Raw genomic sequence first — 20,228 nt, forward strand, 5'->3', positions numbered from 1 at the left:
TATCTAAATGTACTACTGGAGTACATTCAGCATATGCACTTTATTTTTACTCTGGAGACCATCCACAGAGCAATGTAAATACAAGCTATTACTGTTAAATAATTTAAGTTTTAATGAGTCTAAAGTATATGAAAATACATGAAAATCTCAATGAGATTTAAAGCCTGTTGGCTTTTAGACTGCTTAAGTTTTCTTGTGATTCAGTTTCCTGCACCAGGAAAAAAAATTCTCAGCCATACACTTTGTTGCCCATCCATGAAGATTTCCATCTTTAATGCCCAGTTCTGGATGGTAGTAAGGTAAATTGTCTTGCCATTTGGAAAAATTGAGATTTTAATTTATTTTTTACATTATGGAACTGTTGCACCCAAGTAACATTTGAAAGCTGCGTTAGCAACTAAGTTCATTTTGTTAAATCTCATTTTTTGCTGAGGGAACATCTATGCAGTTATATCTCTTGAAATATTAATTTTTTGATGTAAAGGGTGTGACCCCTGGAGAGGACAGGTATCAGCATGCCAGGATTTGGGCTGGACTGCAGGAGATGTCATGTTGGAACTGTAATGCTCTAAGCAAAACTGTATTTTTTGCTGGAAATGTACAATCATTGCAGTTCACTGTGCAGAGTTTTCCTGAGGCTGTGCATCCAGTACATCCAAGCATGACATAGGGGTTCATCCCACAAAGTGGAAAAGCTCTTGACTTGTAGAGTTTTTTGCTACAACCACTCAGAACTGACATTTTTGATTTTCCCTGGTGTGCTGGAACTTCCTCTCCATTTCCCCACTGTAGCCTTTGTAATTTTGTTGTTTTTCACTCCAGTGCAGTGGTTTTACTCTCAGTTTCAAACAGGGATTAATAAGCCATCCAGGGAGAAGGCTGTTGTTAGCTGAGGGTGCTTTGATCAGTTAATCTCTTTGTTTGGAGGGTTGGTATGAGCTCTGTGGTGCCTGTAAGAACTTCTTCCAAAACTGGTATAAATGGCAGTGCCTGACAAGCTGTAGCTGACCTGAGCATGAAGAAGGCACTTAGTGCTTCAAGCAATGTAGAGGATTCAGCTTGTCCAGCACATCTATTGTTAGGTGCTTAAAGGTAAAATCAGATTTTATTAAAAAAGTTACATTTTCCCCCATGTTCGTGCACTTCTTGTGTTCGTTTTCGTTGTTTTGTTTTCTTTTAAAATCAGACATTGAAACTTAGTCAAGGTGCATTTCTGTGAGATTATTTTGCTCTCTGCTTCTCCATAAACCAGAATATTTGTGCAGATTTACATCTGAAAAATATAAAGGTATTTATATAAAATACAAACACCTGGAGCAGAGGTGTCCCAGGAGGGAGTGCAGCTCCCTTTGCCCACAGGAGCAGCATCCTCCTGTCAGTGCAAAGGAGCATCCTTTGCTTATTCAGGAAGAGCTCAGGATTTGTATGACTTCCCAGATCTCAGGGAAGAATTTCCCTTTGCTGAAGAAAAAAAAAAGAGGTGACGTGTCCTTTTCACGGCCTGTTACTCAGTAATGAGCCTCAGCTGATTTCTGCACAGCCAGCAGAACCCTGCTCCTTCAGGCAGAGGCAGCTGCTTTGCTGGCAAGCATTTTTACCACTCTTTCCCCCTTTTTTGTGGTCACAGTGGCTCAAGCTGCCTTTGGTAGTGCCCAGACAGCAGATCATGTCACCAGCTACCTCCTGTCTGCTTCACAGCTCCTTGCTCAACTCTCTGCATCAGGATTTTGAAAAGATTATGTGTGGGTTTGTGTGGTATTATTGAGGGTTTTTTCTCCCAAGCCCATAGGGTTTATTTTTCATATCAGGCTTTCTCTTCCTAAGGTTTTTCTGCAGAATATGAAACTTTTCACATCCAAAAGTTTTTATTTTTTCCTCAAGTATTATTAATGGTATCTGTTAATAAGCTGATGTCTTTAAGCCCCCCTGCATCCTGGTATGAATACTCTGAACTGAGTTGCTGCTATGAGTCTTCTGGCAGTCCAAGGCTTTTTCCAAATTCCATTATTGTTACAAAGCATACTCTGGTGGATGTGCTGCTTTTCCTCTTGTGAGCCCTCTAAGGATTCAGTCCTTTCCTGTGGGTGGGATCACAGGGCTTCCACGTAGGAACAGTAAGGAGATGCTGAGCTGGAGCTCTGCAGGTTTCTGCATCTGCTCCCATCCACTGCTGAGCATGAAGAAATGCAGGAGAGCTCCTTTATCCTAAGGAGGGGTTCTGCAAATTCCCTGGTTTAACTTTCAAGTGTCTCAGAAAGTTAAAATTGTCAATGTTTGTGTGTAAACCATGGGATGGAGGATGAGGCAGCGACAGCAACTGGGACATGCAGAGCTCCAGTGCCTGCTGTGAGTGCAGCAGTTGGATCCCAGCAGAGCTGTGTCCCAGAGCTGTGTTCAGTTGGAGTGAGAGCTGTGTCCCAGAGCTGTGTTCAGTTGGAGTGAGAGCTGTGTCCCAGAGATGTGTTCAGTTAGAGTGAGAGCTGTGTCCCAGAGCTGTGTTCAGTTGGAGTGAGAGCTGTGTCCCAGAGCTGTGTTCAGTTAGAGTGAGAGCTGTGTCCCAGAGCTGTGTTCAGTTAGAGTGAGAGCTGTGTCCCAGAGATGTGTTCAGTTGGAGTGAGAGCTGTGTCCCAGAGCTGTGTTCAGTTGGAGTGAGAGCTGTGTCCCAGAGATGTGTTCAGTTAGAGTGAGAGCTGTGTCCCAGAGATGTGTTCAGTTAGAGTGAGAGCTGTGTCCCAGAGCTGTGTTCAGTTAGAGTGAGAGCTGTGTCCCAGAGATGTGTTCAGTTGGAGTGAGAGCTGTGTCCCAGAGATGTGTTCAGTTGGAGTGAGAGCTGTGTCCCAGAGCTGTGTTCAGTTGGAGTGAGAGCTGTGTCCCAGAGATGTGTTCAGTTAGAGTGAGAGCTGTGTCCCAGAGATGTGTTCAGTTAGAGTGAGAGCTGTGTCCCAGAGATGTGTTCAGTTAGAGTGAGAGCTGTGTCCCAGAGATGTGTTCAGTTAGAGTGAGAGCTGTGTCCCAGAGCTGTGTTCAGTTGGAGTGAGAGCTGTGTCCCAGAGATGTGTTCAGTTGGAGTGAGAGCTGTGTCCCAGAGCTGTGTTCAGTTGGAGCGAGAGCTGTATCCCAGAGCTGTGTTCAGTTGGAGTGAGAGCTGTGTCCCAGAGATGTGTTCAGTTAGTGTGAGAGCTGTGTCCCAGAGATGTGTTCAGTTGGAGTGAGAGCTGTGTCCCAGAGATGTGTTCAGTTGGAGTGAGAGCTGTGTCCCAGAGATGTGTTCAGTTAGTGTGAGATTGCATCTGTGCATGAACCATGGTGGAACTGCCTCACAGGGCATGAGCACAGTCAGGTGAATGAAGTGTCCTGTGTGTAAATGCATACTTAAACCTGCACTGGGACTTTATTAATCTTCTCTCAGCACTCAGCTAATTTTAGGCTAGTCAATAAGGTGATATTATATTTTACAATTGATTTTTTTTCTTCTTTAAAAAAAAAAAAAATTCATGTTAGAGGAACCTTCTTCACTCTGCTTTCCAGCAAACTCCATTGATCCTTCTCAACCTAAACACTTAAAGTTCAATTTAACATTTAGGGAGTAAAAGGTCTCCAAAGGGACTCATATCCATTGATTTTGTGTCAGAGTTGAAGAGCTAAAGTTTAAAACACACTGAGCCTACAGGGTAAAGCAAGCCTTGTGCTGTGGAACCACATGGAGCTGTGTAAACTCATTCTTCCCCTATTGTTTTCCTGCAGAGGTTACAATAAAAGCACTTAAGGAGAAAATCCGAGAATATGAACAGACCCTGAAGAACCAAGCAGAGAACATAGCCCTTGAGAAGGAACAAAAGTTACAAAATGATTTTGCAGAGAAGGAGAGGTGAGTGTGGGGTGTGTGTGTGTCTGGGTGTTGGGGAGGAGCAGAGAGGTATTTTTCTGTTTAATCTTCCCAGGCAGGACTGGGGACAGCTGATCCAGTGAGTGATTCTGGGATTTATGTGTTTGACACAGGATCATTTGATCCTCAGCTTTGCCCAGGAAAACAGTCAGGAGAGTGTGGAAGTGAAACTGGGACAGATTGTCTCTGTGATGTGGTGGTGGGTGTCACACCTGCTTTTATTCCTCCCCGGCTCTGTGACACCCACCTGTCTCCATTACCAGGGCAATTCCTGTGTGTCACACAGTCAGGGCCAGGCATGCACCACCCCTGCTCCCCTGGCAATGCCTGAGACAGGGGATTATCCTGAGTTATCCTGGGAAGGTTTGCATCTTCCTATGTGCCAAAATTAAGAAGGGTTTTCATTATTTACTATCAATTAAAAAAACCCCAAACATTTTGGATGCATTTCTGATCTTTTGCAAATGAGCATGGAGCGTTTGAATCTTTAGGTTGGTGGGCAAATAAATCAGGCAGGAGAAAACCAAGGGGCTAAAGAGGGAATTCTTTCAGGCTGCATTCCCTGCCTGGAGAATTTATTTCTCCCATGGAGCAATAACACTGAGGCTATAATGTGTTCAGCACAGCGTGGAAAACCTTCAGTTCACGTGAGCTTTACTTGGAGGGTTGCTTGTTTAAATTCAGGGCTGAATGAGGAGAATCTACCGGTGAATGCAAAGCTTCTTTTTTGATTCATCAATACCTGTGGCTGCTATTTGATAAGCAGCTTGTAAGCAGACTGCAATTTCAATGTACCTAAAAATAAAACAAAATGGCAGGTCGTGGAATGCAAATAAAAATGTGTGTAAGAATGGTTTTGGGATCTCAGAGTAAATGGTTCAGTATGAAGGGAACTGACACATGATTCTTGCTATAAATAGTTATTAACCTGGTCAGCAGTGTTGGAGGAGAAATTTGTGCACCCTATGGAGTGCAGGCAGGATGCTGGTAGTTTCATAAGCCATTTCACAATTCTGAGATCTGCAGAATATCCTAAAAGCAGTGTTGTAAAAAGCACGGCTCCTGGGAGATGTTGGAGCAGCTCCTTTCAAAGATGAGTTTTATAACTCCTGCAGCCTGGCCCTTAGCAAGCAGTGCAGTGGCTGCCTGGCCACATGATGTAAAAATGAATTTAACTGACACAAACAAGAAAATGTTGCCTGTGGATGTAAGAAATGTGAGCATATTAAAGTTTTGCTCCTTTTCTATGGAAAATATCACAGTGAGATTTGTTTTGAAATATGTGTGTTTTCTTAAAGAGTAGCTAATAATATTGCTGCATTTGGCACCCATTACAGCTCTGATGAAACAGCTGCTGCATCTATTCACTCTATCAGTTATGGCAACAAATTCCTTCATTATGACACTAAAATGGAAATGTATCATTCTTCTTGTACTAACTTTGTACAACAGAGGGTGCTTGGTGACAATTTTCTCAATGTGTGTGACATTTCCAAAACAAATTATGCTCAAGAAAACCTTCCACTGAAGTTGTCATTTATATAGCAGTTAACTCTTTATAACATTCACAGCTTATGTTATGAGGTGGCTACACTGTTAAAATTTTAATAAGTGGGACCACAAAGTAGGAGCAGCATCTCACAATTGTGACAGCATTTATGGGTCCCACAGAAGCACCTCAGAGCCTGTGTGGTGTTGGCACTTGTCTCATTCCAGGTGAGACATGTAATGGCTCCATCCCCCAAATCTGCAAGGCACGGATGAGTTTGTTTGCTCTACTCTCACCTCTGCTCTCCCCTTGACAGAAAATTGCAGGAGACCCAGATGTCGACAGCCTCGAAGCTGGAGGAAGCCGAACACAAAGTTCAAGCTCTGCAAACAGGTTTGGCATGGCTTTAGTGACCTTTTCCTGGTGATCAGGGTGAGCTGAGAGGACAGGGTGTGTCAGGACTGGGTGTGAAGCAGCTCTTGGTGTGCAGGGAGGTCCAGCAGAGCTCAGATGTGCTGTGTGAATCAGAACAAACGCTCCTGTTGCAGCTGTCGTTGGCAAATAACAGGGACATGGCCATGGAGCACACACAGAGCACCATGGAATTACAGCAGGCCATGGAACTTACCCTCCATGTGTGTTCTGCTTCCACACATGTCCAAACTGTGATAAATATCTGTATGAACCACATTTCTTGCCTGTTGCTATGACTTGCCATTAATTTCCATCTCTGCACACTTCAAAATTCCAGGTCTGGACACATTTGGCTTTGTTTACTATGAGAACAGAAGAAATTTTACTCCTTGAACTACTGCAATAAGTATTTCAATGGAATAAGCAGTTTAGCCAGCTTAATAAGAAACTAATAATGTCTAGCTTGGTTAAGCAGAAACTGGAAATTTTTGCAATGTAACAGAAATGCCGTAAGAAATTGTGAAAAAAATCAAAACCCTATGTTTTTTTATAAGCCATAATGGTTTGCCTAGGTAGAAAGATAAAGCTAAGGAGGTCTATAGCATTATTTTTTTCATCAGGAGATGTACAGCCTTATTTATGACTGAATACTGCTATTTCAGTACTGTAATGCTTCATGTTTATGCCTTTTAGCCTTGGAAAAAACCAGGACAGAACTATTTGATCTGAAAACAAAATACGATGAAGAAACTACTGCAAAGTAAGATTTCCCTGTTTTCTTTCTGTGTCTTCCTTCAGGGTATCACTGATTTTTTTGTTCTGCATCTGTCTGTTGGAGAGAGATGAGATGAGGGAGGCTCAGGCATCCAAGTTTTTGGAAAACATGGTCATAATTTGGCCTCCTATGGAGAGATTATTAGTTTTTATATTTTCTTCTCCTCAACAAGACACTTCTCCTGGCGCACAAGCTGCTGCATTCCTGGTTTCATTCTCAGGTGCTTCATCTGTGTATCTCTTACCATCTATATCTCCTGTATTTTATTTAGAAATAGAGCAGTTTCAGAAATAAGGTATTCATTATGATCTTCCCATCTTGGTGAAAACAAAGCTTCATTTAGTAAAGGATTTCTGTTTGATTCTTAGGCACCCTGGTTCTTTCTGCTTTTGGGGTAATAGTCTTTGCTCTGCCAGGTTCACCCCTAATTACAGAGAGCAAAATTTTGGGCAGATTTTCTTTGTTTTCAAGTAGAACATGAAGGTAGTCTTAAAAATATATATTCTTGTCTTGTTAATAGCTACTGTTTCCAATTATCCTGTGGTTTTATTAACCATCAGGGCAGGGAACAACAAAAGAGACAGACTGCTGCTGGTTTCCTTTGAACCCTTCATATTTAAGGAAAGTTAATAATGAGAAGGAATTCTCATGATCAGTGGGATTAAGCACAAAGAGTCATTTCAGTGTCTGGAAATGGGATGGGAATGAAGCAGCCATTTCAGATGGTTGGGACACTCAAGGGAAGGGCTGGGACTGAAAGTCACCTCCCTGTGCCCACTGCCTACTGTTAAAAACCAGTCAAAGTGGCACTAATTTTAAATTTATTACCATATGGTTCTGTGGCTGTTGAGGATCTGATTCCCCACTGAGGATGTAGTTCACAAAATTCAGCCCATAGTAGTTTTAACCATCAGCACTTGGAGTTTAAACACCTTTTCTGTCCTTCAGGATAATCTTTCAGGTGAATTTTGCTCTGGCTCTGGAAGTCCAAGTTTCCTTTGAGCTCCATGTAAGATGAATTCCATGCAGAGGGATCAAAAATACTTTTGTTCCTTCATTGATTCATCCCTCTCTGAGGGATGTAAACAAAAGCTGGTTCAGATGGAGCCTTAAATTCTTGCAGATTGACTTTGTTTTTTCCTGCACATAACTGATATTGTTGTTGTTATTTCATGTTGCAGTCACTTCTGGGAGAGCAGGCAGAGATCAGTGGTTGTAGGCACTGAACCTAATAACCTCTCACCCTTTTTAATGTGTTTATTTGCAGAGTGCTTCATTTTTTAATACTGTTTCCCTAAGTGCTGTAATTTATCTTGCACTGAGCAAAATCTGTTCACTAAAATATTTGTTTGCACTTCTAATCTCATTTTTTTGGGGAGATTCACACAGAAATATTTGGTTTTTATATGATCTTTAGAGTGACTCTTACCCAATTTATATAGAATTACATAAAATTAGTAGCATCTGCAGTAACAAGATGTTTATTGTGTTCTGTAGCAGAATTATTATGGGGACTGGGTCTGGAATAAAATGGTCATGGAGCAGAATCCTGAAGCAGACATTAAAGCTTGTACTTTATCTCCCAGACTAATGTACTGTGAAAACAAACTTGTAGGTCCTAATAACAGCAGAAGTATTTTATCATTGTTTTGGATATTTATGGCAGGAATAGTTCTTGCATAACAACAGTTGTCTGTAGTGTTTGGAGCCCAAATTTTGCAATATGGAAATCTAGAAGAACATGAAAAGGGAACTGAATGTAGACAGTGAAATTGAGTCATCTATTTTAATTGTAAAAACTGGGAGAAAGGCTGAAAAAACACCAATAAAAAGGGTGAAAGACAGTTTGATTCTTTTCTTAAAAGAAGCCCTCTTTTGATCTAAGTCTGAAAAGCTACTTGTATTGCCAATTTTAATTTTATGTTTTAAAAACATGTGATTTTTATCTTAGGCCAGAATTGTTAGTTTTACAGATGCTTATTTGATGCAGATGAATTGGAGTGCCTTCAGGAAAAAAAACAGATAATTGTCAATATTTAAAAGCTAACAGTGCTTTTAAGATTTTCAGTCTCAGAATAAAGCTGTCTTTCAACTACTTGAAACTTTGAAAATCTTTCAAGCGAGGCAAAAAACCCCCAAGAAGCAGAAGAAATACAGAGTGAGAAGTCTTCATTATCAGCATTAAGGAGTCTGGATTTTATCCTGGAACCCAGTTGTGGTGATCTGAAAAGTTGGGAATCGTTATGTCAACTTGTTTGTTTTATCTTTTCACAATGTCCCATTCAAAGTACTGTACGTGCAAAGGGAGGGACAGAGGCACAGGCAGGCACCTTCAGATGAGATCAGTGGCTGGAATGAGAATTTCCAGGGCAGTTCTGTCATTCCTACAGACAGAATCCCCAGCAGGTGGGTGTGGGCTGCCCCTAAGCCCCAGCACAGCCCCGGGCCGGGCACTGAAGGTGTTAATGACAAAAAGAAGTTTATTATGTGCAGTCATTGCAGTCTGTCAGCTGGAATATCAGAAGCTGCCTTTGACAAGATGGCAGGAGCAAAGTTTTCCATGTGTAGGCTTGAAGTAAAATGTAATTAGCCTTTATGTGCAGAACAAGGATCCATTGATGAATACAGCTGGTCTTTGTTTTCTTCTGTCATTGAGTGTGGGAGGTAAAAGTGTTCTTCTTCATGTTTATTAATACAAGATTCCTTAGACAAATGGCAAGCACAGTTTAATATTTGTTGGAACACAGAGGGGCTTGCCAAAACAGTTGTTGTGTAAGAGGATTTCAAGGTTTTCAGATTATAATCATCTCTGGGTTAAATAAATGAATGATTACTCTGCCTTTTTCAATTAAAGAGGCGCATCCTCTCTCTTGAGGCCTGACACTGATTTTGTTTGCTGTCCCACACGTTTCTATCAGCAAAACTGGGTTTAACCAGCACTAATGAGTTTGATCTGGAGATTCTATCAGACCTGGATCTGAAAAACAAACTCTGACTTGAGTTTCAGCAAAATTAAAGAATATTGGGGTTGTTTGGTTTGTTTCTAGTGCAACAGACTTTCCTTTTACTTTCTTTCTTTGTGGAAAAAGAAACGTTCTGTATACATTTCCTCAGTTTTCCAGGGACAAACTGTTCTCTCTAACAGTGCTCTTTCACTTCTGCTTTGCTGCAGAATCCAAGCAAGTGCTTGGGATTCCCAGCTGGAATGGTTGGATTCCAGTTTTAGATCAATTCCAGAGCCACCTCTTTGCTCTGACCCCTGCTCTCCCCCAACCTAAATGAATTCTAATTGGAAAAGGACCTTGGGTTGCAGCACATACAGTAGGCTTGTTACATTACTGTTAACATGTGGGTTGAGGCTCCCTGCCTTTGATGAAAGAAAATATCGAATTTCACTGAAATGCTCCATTTTCACCAGCCAGCTTTAAGTAGTCTTGTGAGGATTTCTGGTACTGCCCACTCTCCCTTCCCCCCTCAGTTCTGCAATAAAAAGCCTTCATAAACAACACAAACCAGAAAATGTTTAGGTTAAGGTTGTCAGTCACTACCAGTGGATTTTCTGTAAGATTCAGACTTTTTATCCTTCTAAAAGTAGCACAGGAATGCAGTGGAGAAGGAGCTTTTCATATTTACTGAAGCAGTCATCCAAACACAGCTACTTTCAATAACTTGTAGAAAAACATTTTGCCTCCAGTATATGGGCAGAGAATTGTTGTCCTTCCATAGATCAGACTGATTATTGTTTATTTTGGCAGCACAGCTAAGGATGACACAGGAGGACAATGAGAACAGGAGGAGATGCCTGTGGTTTTTGGCTCTTTGGGGTAAACTCTGCTTTTCTTGCACATTATCAAACAGACCTGTCCTTCAGGCAGCAGGGTAAAATAAAGTTCTGCAGATGTGCTGTTCAGCATGGAAGGAGTGCAGGATTAGGAGATGGGACCAGAAGTTGTAAAGAATTCCTGAAGAGTTATTTCTGCCTGGAGTTACATGGTGGAGTTGCAGTATTCATATGAAATCTTCAAATCTGAGTTAACTTGGACTTCAGGGGAATAATTCCCAATATACAGTGAGAATTGAATTATTTACTTTTTTTTAAACAAATCTTTCTTATTTAAGTGCTGGCTGGTGCCGATATATCACTTCTCAGATGTTTGTAGTCTTCCATTTTGGTGGTGCTCAGGGTCAAACTGAATAAAAAATAAAGTTGTGCTCCCTCCAGCATCACATAATTACTGTGATCAATGGTCTCAATGCTGCTTCCCCCCATTGAGCCCGAAGTACTGTAGTTAGGGTGGTGGTGTTGGACATGAAATAACTTTTATTTGCTGTGCCTTTAAGGTCTTAAAGTTCCCTATTTCCTGTTCCTTTGATGAGTCATTAACTTCTAATGCTCAGCTCTGGAATTACTGCTGTATTTAAAGTGATTTCCCTAAAAACAGGAGATGGAGAACTTCATAGGCCATGTCTCTTTTCAGTGTTTTTCCCTCAGTTTCTTAGTCCTGCTGCCACCAGTGAAACTCCAGGATTGGTGGCGAGGAGAGGATGAAAAAGTAGGGAAGATGTTACAGAGAACTAATTTTTTTTAAGAAAAAAAAGTGAAGAGAAATGGAATGTTTTGAATCTTACAGGAAGCTCTGTTGCATGTAACATTTGAGGTTCAAACTTTTAACTGTGCCTTATGCAAAACTCACCAGGCTGAAAGTCACCATTACAACATTAATATTTGCTTTAAAAACTACAAGTGAAGATGAATGGAAACACTTTGGAGATCTGCTTCTTATTTTGAGCAAAAGCTTTGGTGTGAAAGAGGGCTTGAGAGCCCATGTGCAAACCAGCCCTTTTTTGTCACAGTTTTGGTTCAGCCTGCAGTGACACCAGAAAAGCTGCAAAGTTGTATGGGATGAGAATTCAGTGTTCCTGTAAAACACTTGGCATTAACCTTTACTTTTGGATAGGGAAACTGAGGCACAAGGAGTGTGGTTAATGCCCAAAGGCAACAGCCAAGCCTTGGCTGGAGTCTGGAAATATGCAGACATGCAAATGATAGACCACAAACTGACAAAAGGGTTATTTATTTCCATTTTTCATTTCTAAGGCTGCATTTCTGAGAACTCCATATAAATGGAGCCGTTGGAGTCAGTAGGAGTTCGTGCTGTAGCTGGGCTCTCTTGCCTCTTTTGTTAGACTTGTAATGCTTGCAAATTAGTTAATGTAACTGTCTGACAGCACCAAAGTGCCCCAGGTCCTCTCAGGGCTTTTATTTTGTTTGTGTTTTAACCTCCAGTGAGACTGTTCAGTTCCTTTTTCTACTATAGCCTAAAAGCTGGTGTTATTTAACAACCCAAAGTAGAAAAAACATAGCCTTAGGGTATTCCAGCATATTCTAGTCATCACCCTGTTATCTGTAACCTTGGCTTGACATGAGATCCTTAGATGGAAATCTTTAAATAAATGCAAAGCACTTTGGCTCCTGTGCCAGCCAGGCTGGGGGTCATCCCAGCCATGGGTGCAGCCAGGGAATGCAGCCATGGAGAGGATCTGGGTGAAGTGACAGGGGCAGGAGAGTCCCTGTGTCCCTGTGCTGTGTGTCCCCACGTGCTCTTGTGCAGCCAGACCTCTCCAGGCTGGGTGCAGGAACAGAGGGACCACAAGTGTGTCCTGCAATCCCAACCTCCAGCAGGGGTTGGCTTTCCTGTGAGGCCAGCCAAAGGACATTGCAGCTTTTTGAGCCATCTCATCTCATCTCTCCACCTCCTTTTACCTGTGGCTGAACTCTGAAGGTGCCTGGGAGGGCTGTGTGAGGAAGAGGAGCGAGGCAGAGGAAGGAAAACCTGGCAGAGGCACATCTGCCCCCAGCAGGGACAAGGTCCTTGGGCTTGCATCTGCCAGTCAGCTGAGCCTGGATTCCACACAGCTCTTTCATGTGTGTCTGCAAATTACAACAGCCTCTTTTTTTTTTTTTTCAATGCAAAGTAGCAAATCAACAGAGTTATTTTGGTGCAGAACTGCTTCCTGGAGGGGCCTTGTCTGTGACAGCAGGAGGGCACGTGGCTGTGCCTGCTCCAGCTCCTGCAGGGCTGGGATGGCAGGGGGAGCAGAGAAACCCCGGGACTATGAAAAACAAATGGTTCAGCTGTTTCCAATGGGGCCCTGCCCTGTGGGGTTAGCCATTCCCACCCCAAAGCAGAGCTCTGCAGGTGCTGCAGTGCTGGTCTCTACCTGGCCACGTGTTTAATGGGTGATTTCCTGCCCTGGTGTGTACTGGAAACTCTCCTTGTGCTCCAGGGATGGGTTCCAGCTGCTTTTCCCACTCCCACGCAGGCAGAGAAATGAGTCAGGAAAGTGCAGTGTGCTCCCTCATTTATTGAGAGAGAGAGAACGTCCTGAACAAGAGGGGAACTTCAGGAAACTCAGTGAGATCCCAGGCACTGAAACTCTGTGTCCTGGCAAACAGCCTCTTCTCCTGCCTGGATCCTCTGTCCCTTTGGAGAGCCAGGTGTTTGCTGTGAGAGCTGGCAGCCCTGCTCCCCAATCCCATATTGCCTCATCCACACAACTTGCACATTCCCCCAGTGCTTTCAGTTGGGTTTTTTGTTTGCCTTTTCCAAGAGCAGGAAGGTGTGAGCCATCACTGTCAGAGGCTGCAGCTGGCACAGCTTGCCTTATGCAAGTATCCCTATGCTGTTTCCTCATTAGCAGGGTTTTTCAGCTTCTCATTAAACCTGCACCTAAATGTGGGTAGGTCTGAACCCATCCCTGCCTTAAAGAGTTGCTGTGATGCCCCAGCTATCAGCCACCTGACTGCAGAAGGATGTTATCCCTTCCACAGCTGCTTTAAAAACAAAAAGTATTTCTGATGTGTGTCATCAGCTCATACTGTTGATGTTGGGAGCTCAGGGCTCTTCCCATTTCTCAGGGTAAAGGCTACACAATGAAGTCCTGTCCCTGCACTGCTGTACAGCTCATCCCTGCTCTAAAACTCCCAATTATTTCTCCTGCCCAATCCCATATAATTCTCTGAGTTGAGCCCTTTTCCTCGTGTCTGTGGCAGAGGCAGGGCTGGGAGGGAGGTGTCAGCACTGGACATGCAGGAGTCACCGCAGCACCTGCACCCCTGCATTTGCCCCATGCCCTGGTTGCAGGAGAAAAGGGGTTTTGGTCTGCAGATTTGGGGCAGTTTTGGCAGCAGTAAAGCCATAAAACATTCCCAGTAAATCAGACTTTCCTGAGGAGCAGCTGGAGCATGGGGCAGGTCACTGTGAGGGTGTGGATGTCAGAGGAATGTGTCCTGCCTGGTTCAGCCCCCTCTGATCCTCCTGGAGACATCACTTAATGGGACCTAAGAAATATTGTCTCATTTACATATCTCTGATCTAATTAAAAGACAATAAGGCCATGTGGGATTGCAGTTTTGTGTCACAGAAGGTATCTGGTGTGGGGGAAATAAAATTGCTTTATCTCGATGAGATTTTTTTAAAAGATAATATTTTAACAAATGGGTTTTAAAAAATTCTGTCTTTGATCAGGAAGCTGAGAATCCAGGGTAGAACACTGATTCAGGGATTTGGAAGAGCTGGGTGTTGGCCAGCTCGTGGAACAGAAGGGATAAGGCAGGATGGTGCAGACACTAAACCCAAGAAAAACAATAGACAACATGCAGGCCTGTTAATAACTTCATTAGCATTCATGTAAAGCATTAAATAAACAAATGCATAATACACAAATCCTGTAAGCCTGAGATTATTAACCCTTAAAGCTTCTCTGATGTTTCTGCAGGAGCAGAACAGAGCAGAGCTGTGATTTTGTGCCTTGCCTCCCAGAGTTTTTAACACCTTGAGAAACTGAGTCACAGGGAGATTGCTCAGGGGCTGGAGCACTGGAACGGAACCAGCAAGGATCACAACTGGGAAATCAAGGCAGTACACACAGGAAAGGATTTCTGCTTCCCCTGTTTTGCATGGGTGCAGCTGCTTGAAACTCAGAATAAACCCCAGCTGATCAAGTCTTGCTTGCAAGCTCTGAGTGCCTGTTTGTAAGAAATTTTGAGCAAAAATTAAATTTGACTGAAGCACTGCCTTGGGGTTATTAACCTTTTGTAGCAGATTTTCAGTGCCTTTTAATAGCTGATCTTTGGTTACTGGTGGTCACCAGCTCTCCAGCCTGTCTTCATTCCTTCATGGAACTAATGAACTTTCAGTGAATAGTGGGAGTTTATTCCCTCCCCCACACAGGTTTTTATTAGTGAGGGGCTTTAGGCTAGTCTGGTGTTGATTTGTTTTGTGCTGGGCATAAATCTCCTGGGTTCCCTGGGGACTGCACCCTCTGCATGCATTTCTGCCCTCCTGCCCCTCCTCATGGGGCTGAGCCCTTCGGAACCCACATTGCTGGGCTGAAGTCACTTGGGTTTTCAGCTGTACTAACAACCAGAAATATTCACATATATATAAAAATACAGATGAAGTGCCATGGCAATTTTTGTCCAATGGTTTCTATTTTCTTCCTTTCCCTTCCTTTGAGTCAAAATTCAGCTTTGGGAAAAGGGAATCTTTCTATTACAGTTGGTGCTAAGCCGAGTTGCAGGGGAGGATTGTGAGCAGGTAACTTTTTTTTTTGCATGATTTCCTCAAGAAATTGTATTTACTGATGTTTCATTTCCTATGTATTTCCTCATTTATGGGATGGGGATTATTAACCTGCCTGAATACATCAGACAGATAACCTGAGGGGCACATATGGCTTTCATAAAAGTATACCACCCATTTCCATCACTGTGAACTGTGTCATCCACCAGTTGGGCTGCCATAAATCCCTGTGAAATGCACACAGCTTTAACCAGTAGTGAGGAGCACATAACTTAACCATGGAGTAACTAACCATCTTAATAAATCTAAATTCACTCTTTGCTGGAGACACTTCAGGGAAAGTGGGAACGATTTCTACAGCCTCTTACCCCACGTGGTCGTGGTAATGTAAAGGGTAAGCAGAGTTCTTGTTCTGCAGAGAGATCCCTGTACCCTGCTCTCTGTTTCACCCTCTGTGTTTGGGAATGTGTGTCTCATGTAAAACAAATAAAAAGCCCTGCCAAGCAGCCAGCTCTGCAGCCAGAGTGCCCAGCACCCGTGTGCAGGGCCGTCATTAAAAGATTTCATGAAAACAGCCTTAAAAATGAAAAGTTTCCTTTCCGAGAGAGAGAGAGATAATTGAACTCATTGATTTGTTTCACGGTTTGTTTGCCCTTTCATTCCCTTCCTGAGGTGCTGTTTGTTGAGGAATGTCTCCAATTGCCAGAAAGACAGTGGGGTGTCTAATATTTCCCCGCCAGCTCTCCTTTCAGCCAGAGCAGAGTACTGTGGCAAGCCTAGGATATGAATTTTTAATGCAGAACTTTATAACATAGCCCTTGCAGCACGGCTGCACTGCTCTCTTGAGCTTTCAGATTTAATGCTCTGATGAACAGAGCACAGACTTGGGGCATTCGACAGCAGTTGGAATTAACCCCTGCCTTACCCAGGGTGTAGCACTTCATTTCCCTGTAGATTAACAAACATGGGATGAAGGTTCCAGATGTACCCACACAGCTGGGATTTTGACTCCCAAAATTATTTAGCATATGTTTTCCTTCTTTTAAAAATGGGAATTGTTGAGGCTGTTCCCTTTTCCTGGGCTCAACAACGCTGCAGTCATTCTGTAGTGGATAAAAGGACCCTGTCTTGCCCACTGTCTGGGCTATGATAACCCAGGCTCCATGGCCAGAGAGGGAAAAAAGATTAAATCAGCTCTGTAATGCATCATGGAGATGAATTTGCCATAGGTTCCTGCTTTTCCAGATTGGATCATTTAGCTGTTCATGCAGTGAATCATGATAGTCCATCCAAGGGGATTTTGCTCTGTTTGGAATGTGATCTTAACTAGATGTGGATGTTCTATTAGTCCATCTCCTGATTTACCTAGTGAGAAGTGGAGGGCCCAGAGGGGGAGAAAAGTAGCCCAAATACTCTTCAAGGCATTAGCACATGTTTAGCAGTGTTGAATTTCAAATTTCCTCTGCTCTAAAGCTGACTCTTCACCAGACCTGGTTTAATGTCTGGACTTTTTGCTTTTCTGTAGTTGTGGCAATAATAATTCTGCTTTTCCTCAGTTAGTGCTGCAGTGCTGGTCATCAGCTTTTCTCTATCAGTCCTTCACTTCTTAAACTCCTAATGCCTTATCTGGAGGAATATTACTCTCAAAATCCTCCTTTTTCTCTCTGTGTAGCCTTTGGGTTTTTCCTGGCTGGTTCTTTTTGGCAGCAGTGTCACAGCCAGGACTGGCCTCATTGGGGACCTCAGCAGGATTTTGTCAAGGGAAAATTTGTATTTGTAGGTTTGACTTTGATAATGAAGAAGGAGCCTGATGTATTTAAATTGTGAGAGAATAGAACAGAGAGATAGGATAAAACAGAGAGAATTAGCTGGGGCACAGGACAGGCAGAGGTGTCAATGGCATTTGGAGAAAGGAGCTTGTGCTCTCAAATGCTGTTAAACCATTTGCCTTAAACCTTTGTGAATGAGAAACACAACTTGTTCTTAACTGATACCAAATTAAGTACATTTACAGTGTCTAATCTTAAATCAGCATCTCAGCCTTGGTGAGACATTTACACATTTGTTTCAGAGGAGGTCTTTTAAACAGCTTGTCTTATTATTATAGACCTAAGATTGGCTTGGCTTCTTCCACTGTTATTACTGACTCACAAGATTAAGGTTTTCAAGGCTTGTTGCTAAATGCAGAGAGATCCTGTTGGTTCATTCAGTAGTTCTAGGTATCTATTAACTTCATTTCTATAAAAAAACCTCTGGATTTTGATAGGAATTCAGTTTGAGACTGGTTTATGAAAAGGACACTCCTGTTTTTATTGCTGTAGTGGTAATTAGCTCTACATCTTATTTTTGTTGTGTCAAGCACACTACCTAAACCAAGGGGGATGACTCAGTGGTGCCATATGTGCAAAGGGCATTCAGGGTAAGGCCAGACTTCATTAATGTGGGCAGTCTTTGAGCCCTTGGGTAGCAGTGGAAGTGCTGCTCTGGTGCTTGCATTGTAGCTGTGAAAATAAAGGTACATAAATAGAAGCACATAAAATGCATTTGCTGATCATTCATTTGGACATCCATTAGGTCATTCTGTGGTGAATGGAAATATTTTTCTTTCCTGGAGACCACACCAAAGGAAAAGAATGCAAATGGCATTTACCCTAATATTAATGCTGTGTTACCACTGACTGCCCTATCTCAGGGTAATGGCATGGGCAGTTTTAATCATTTTACCCTTTTTTCATTGTTTTACCTGTGTGGTACTTTATTGTGGGAGTCCTCTGCTTTTACTGAGCCAAAGTGGAAATATTTATTTATTGTTGTAGCAGATTTTTATGTGCAGACTGGTAGAGTTGAGGAACATGACTCATAGGAAGTAAAAAGATGGACAAATTCAATTTAACCATTTCTGTTCCTCACCACAGTCCTTCCCAGCTAGGGGAAGATTGCAGAGGAGAAGAGGCAGAATGTCCTACCATGGATTCCAGAGACACCTCTGCCTGGTGCTCCCTGTCTTGACCCAAATCCAAGTGATAAGCAAACAGAGTCCTTTGGAATATCTCCACTTGGATTCCTGGATGATCACTGTCCATGGCATTGAAGATTGTCTGCATGGCCAGAATGATTTTTTTTTGTTACTGACCCAAGATAAAATGTTGATTTTTCAAAATTTATTTTAATTTTTTTAGTTGCATGTAATCAGAATAAAGTAGCTGCTGTAGTAGGTTATGCTTTTTATTATAGATTTTGATGCTGAGATCTGCAAGATCTAAATCAGGAGGCTGTATGTGGACTTGCTTAAACTTGGGGCTCAAAGCCAGAATTGATACAGAAGTGATTGTTCTACTTCTTAAATACAAGTGAGTGCCTGGAATGGCTCATATTTCTAGGGCAGAAGTTTGAAATAATTAAATTGCAGCAGAGTACACGATGTGGGTGTCTTTGAAGAAGGTACTCCTTGGTAATATGCAGCAACACTTTTAATAACTTCCCTGTCCTGGGCTGGTTTAGATCTCTGGAGCCAGTTGGGAAATGTGCATTAGCATTGGAAGTTGCCATCTGAGTGACAACAAACAACTCCTGCTGCTGGAATGCTGACAATGACAAGTCATTTGGTACAGCCATTTGCCAGTTTAATGGCTTAAGCAGCTTAGTTTTAATTAAACAGCAGCTTCTGTGTATGATATCAGGGAAAATAATGTTCTGCTTACAAGTGGAGTTGTTTAGTGTTGTCCCTAACTTGCTGGAGACACCAGCAGCCTCTTTGTTCCAGCATTCAGCCCGTGCATTGTCTGCCAGGTCATATCAGAACTTGTCTGCAGTAGAGCAAACAAACCCTTTTGGGTATGGATGAGCCCTGATCCATTGGTTAAATGCAAACTCAGCCTTGCCTTGGTGGCAGGAGCTGTTCCTTGGGTGGGAAGAGCTCCAGCCAAGGGCTGCAGTTCCAGGGGTGGTTCCCACAGAGCGTGTGGGCTGTGGGATCCTTCATTGACCACAGCATCCCAAAAAACTCACTTCCTTTTCAAACCAGGACAACCTCTCTGCCAAACCCTAGGAGAGGTCTAGGGACTGACTCAAAGGGGTGAAATTCCTACCTCATGGCAGAGAGTGTGCCTGGCATGGACAAAAAGTGACCCAAGTGTTCCAGGCTGGGTTGGACAGGGCCCTGAGCACATGGAAGATGTTCCCTGCCCATGGCAGGGGGTGGGAATGAGGTGATCCTTAAGGACCCTTCCAACCCAGGCCATTCTGTGATTCTGTGCTGATCTGCTGTAGCAGAAGTGAGGGCTTTGGTCTGAACTTGAGAGTAAATGGCAGTCAGGAAAAGCCCCTATGGGGCTTTTTCCTTCATTCCCCAGAGCCTGGAAACCCAGTTGTGTAGGGTGGTTGTGCTGCAAGTGACAACCTTGTCACCCTCAGGATAATTTTGCAGGTGGCAGAGTACAAGTTTGGTGAGGATTAACAGAACAAGGCAGCATTGCCACTTGCAGACACAGCTCCTGTTCTGAATCATGCATCTAATACCTTTCCAAAAAAGCCTTTTTTAATTTGTGAGGAATATGTGGCATGAGCTCACTGTGTTCTTTGGCTGATGTTCCTTGCTCAGAGATTGGTGTGACCTGAGCTCTGTGTGGCAGGTGAGGGTCTAACACTTGTGCTGTGTGAGATCAGACTTGTAGCATCAGGTGTAGACAACTGATTATCAACAGCCTTGGTTTCAGAGCTGTTCCCTTGGATTTCTGCTGCCTGCAAATGTCAGCCCCAGCACTCACTCCATGTTACCTGCTCCCTCTGTGTGCCAGGAGCTCGTAGTCCAAGGAATTTAAGATGTTTTGAAAGAATTTTCCCACCTTCTTTATTTCTCTTTTTCATTTCCCATCCTCTTCAGTCCTCACATAGCTTTGAATCAGTGTGGGCAATTTATGCCAAATCTGATGTTCCACCCATGTTAACAACAATGAGGCAACCAGAGGGTTTTTGAGGTTAAGAAGGTAATAAAGCACAAGGTTTAGCTCAGTTGTGCTTATTGGGGCAAGTATTGCACATCTTGAATTAGAGCCTCTTGAGACTCAATACAGCCTTACC

At 42.9% G+C, this 20,228-nt stretch overlaps 1 protein-coding gene across 7 annotated transcripts in view; it reads left to right on the plus strand.

Annotated features, from left to right (window-relative positions):
* CUX1 (cut like homeobox 1) overlaps positions 1–20,228 on the plus strand; it is a 273,254-nt gene that overhangs the window by 135,624 nt on the left and 117,402 nt on the right. For all 7 annotated transcript variants that reach the window (XM_054287447.1, XM_054287441.1, XM_054287444.1 and 4 more), the window contains exons 6-8: positions 3,745–3,868; positions 5,692–5,768; positions 6,483–6,549. In XM_054287447.1, the coding sequence (XP_054143422.1) occupies positions 3,745–3,868; positions 5,692–5,768; positions 6,483–6,549 (268 nt within the window). The remainder of the gene's footprint in view (positions 1–3,744; positions 3,869–5,691; positions 5,769–6,482; positions 6,550–20,228) is intronic.

Source organism: Melozone crissalis, unplaced genomic scaffold (assembly GCF_028551555.1).
Source record: "Melozone crissalis strain CALT ecotype California unplaced genomic scaffold, PUWL_Pcris_2 ptg000057l_1, whole genome shotgun sequence".
NCBI lineage: Eukaryota > Metazoa > Chordata > Aves > Passeriformes > Passerellidae > Melozone > Melozone crissalis.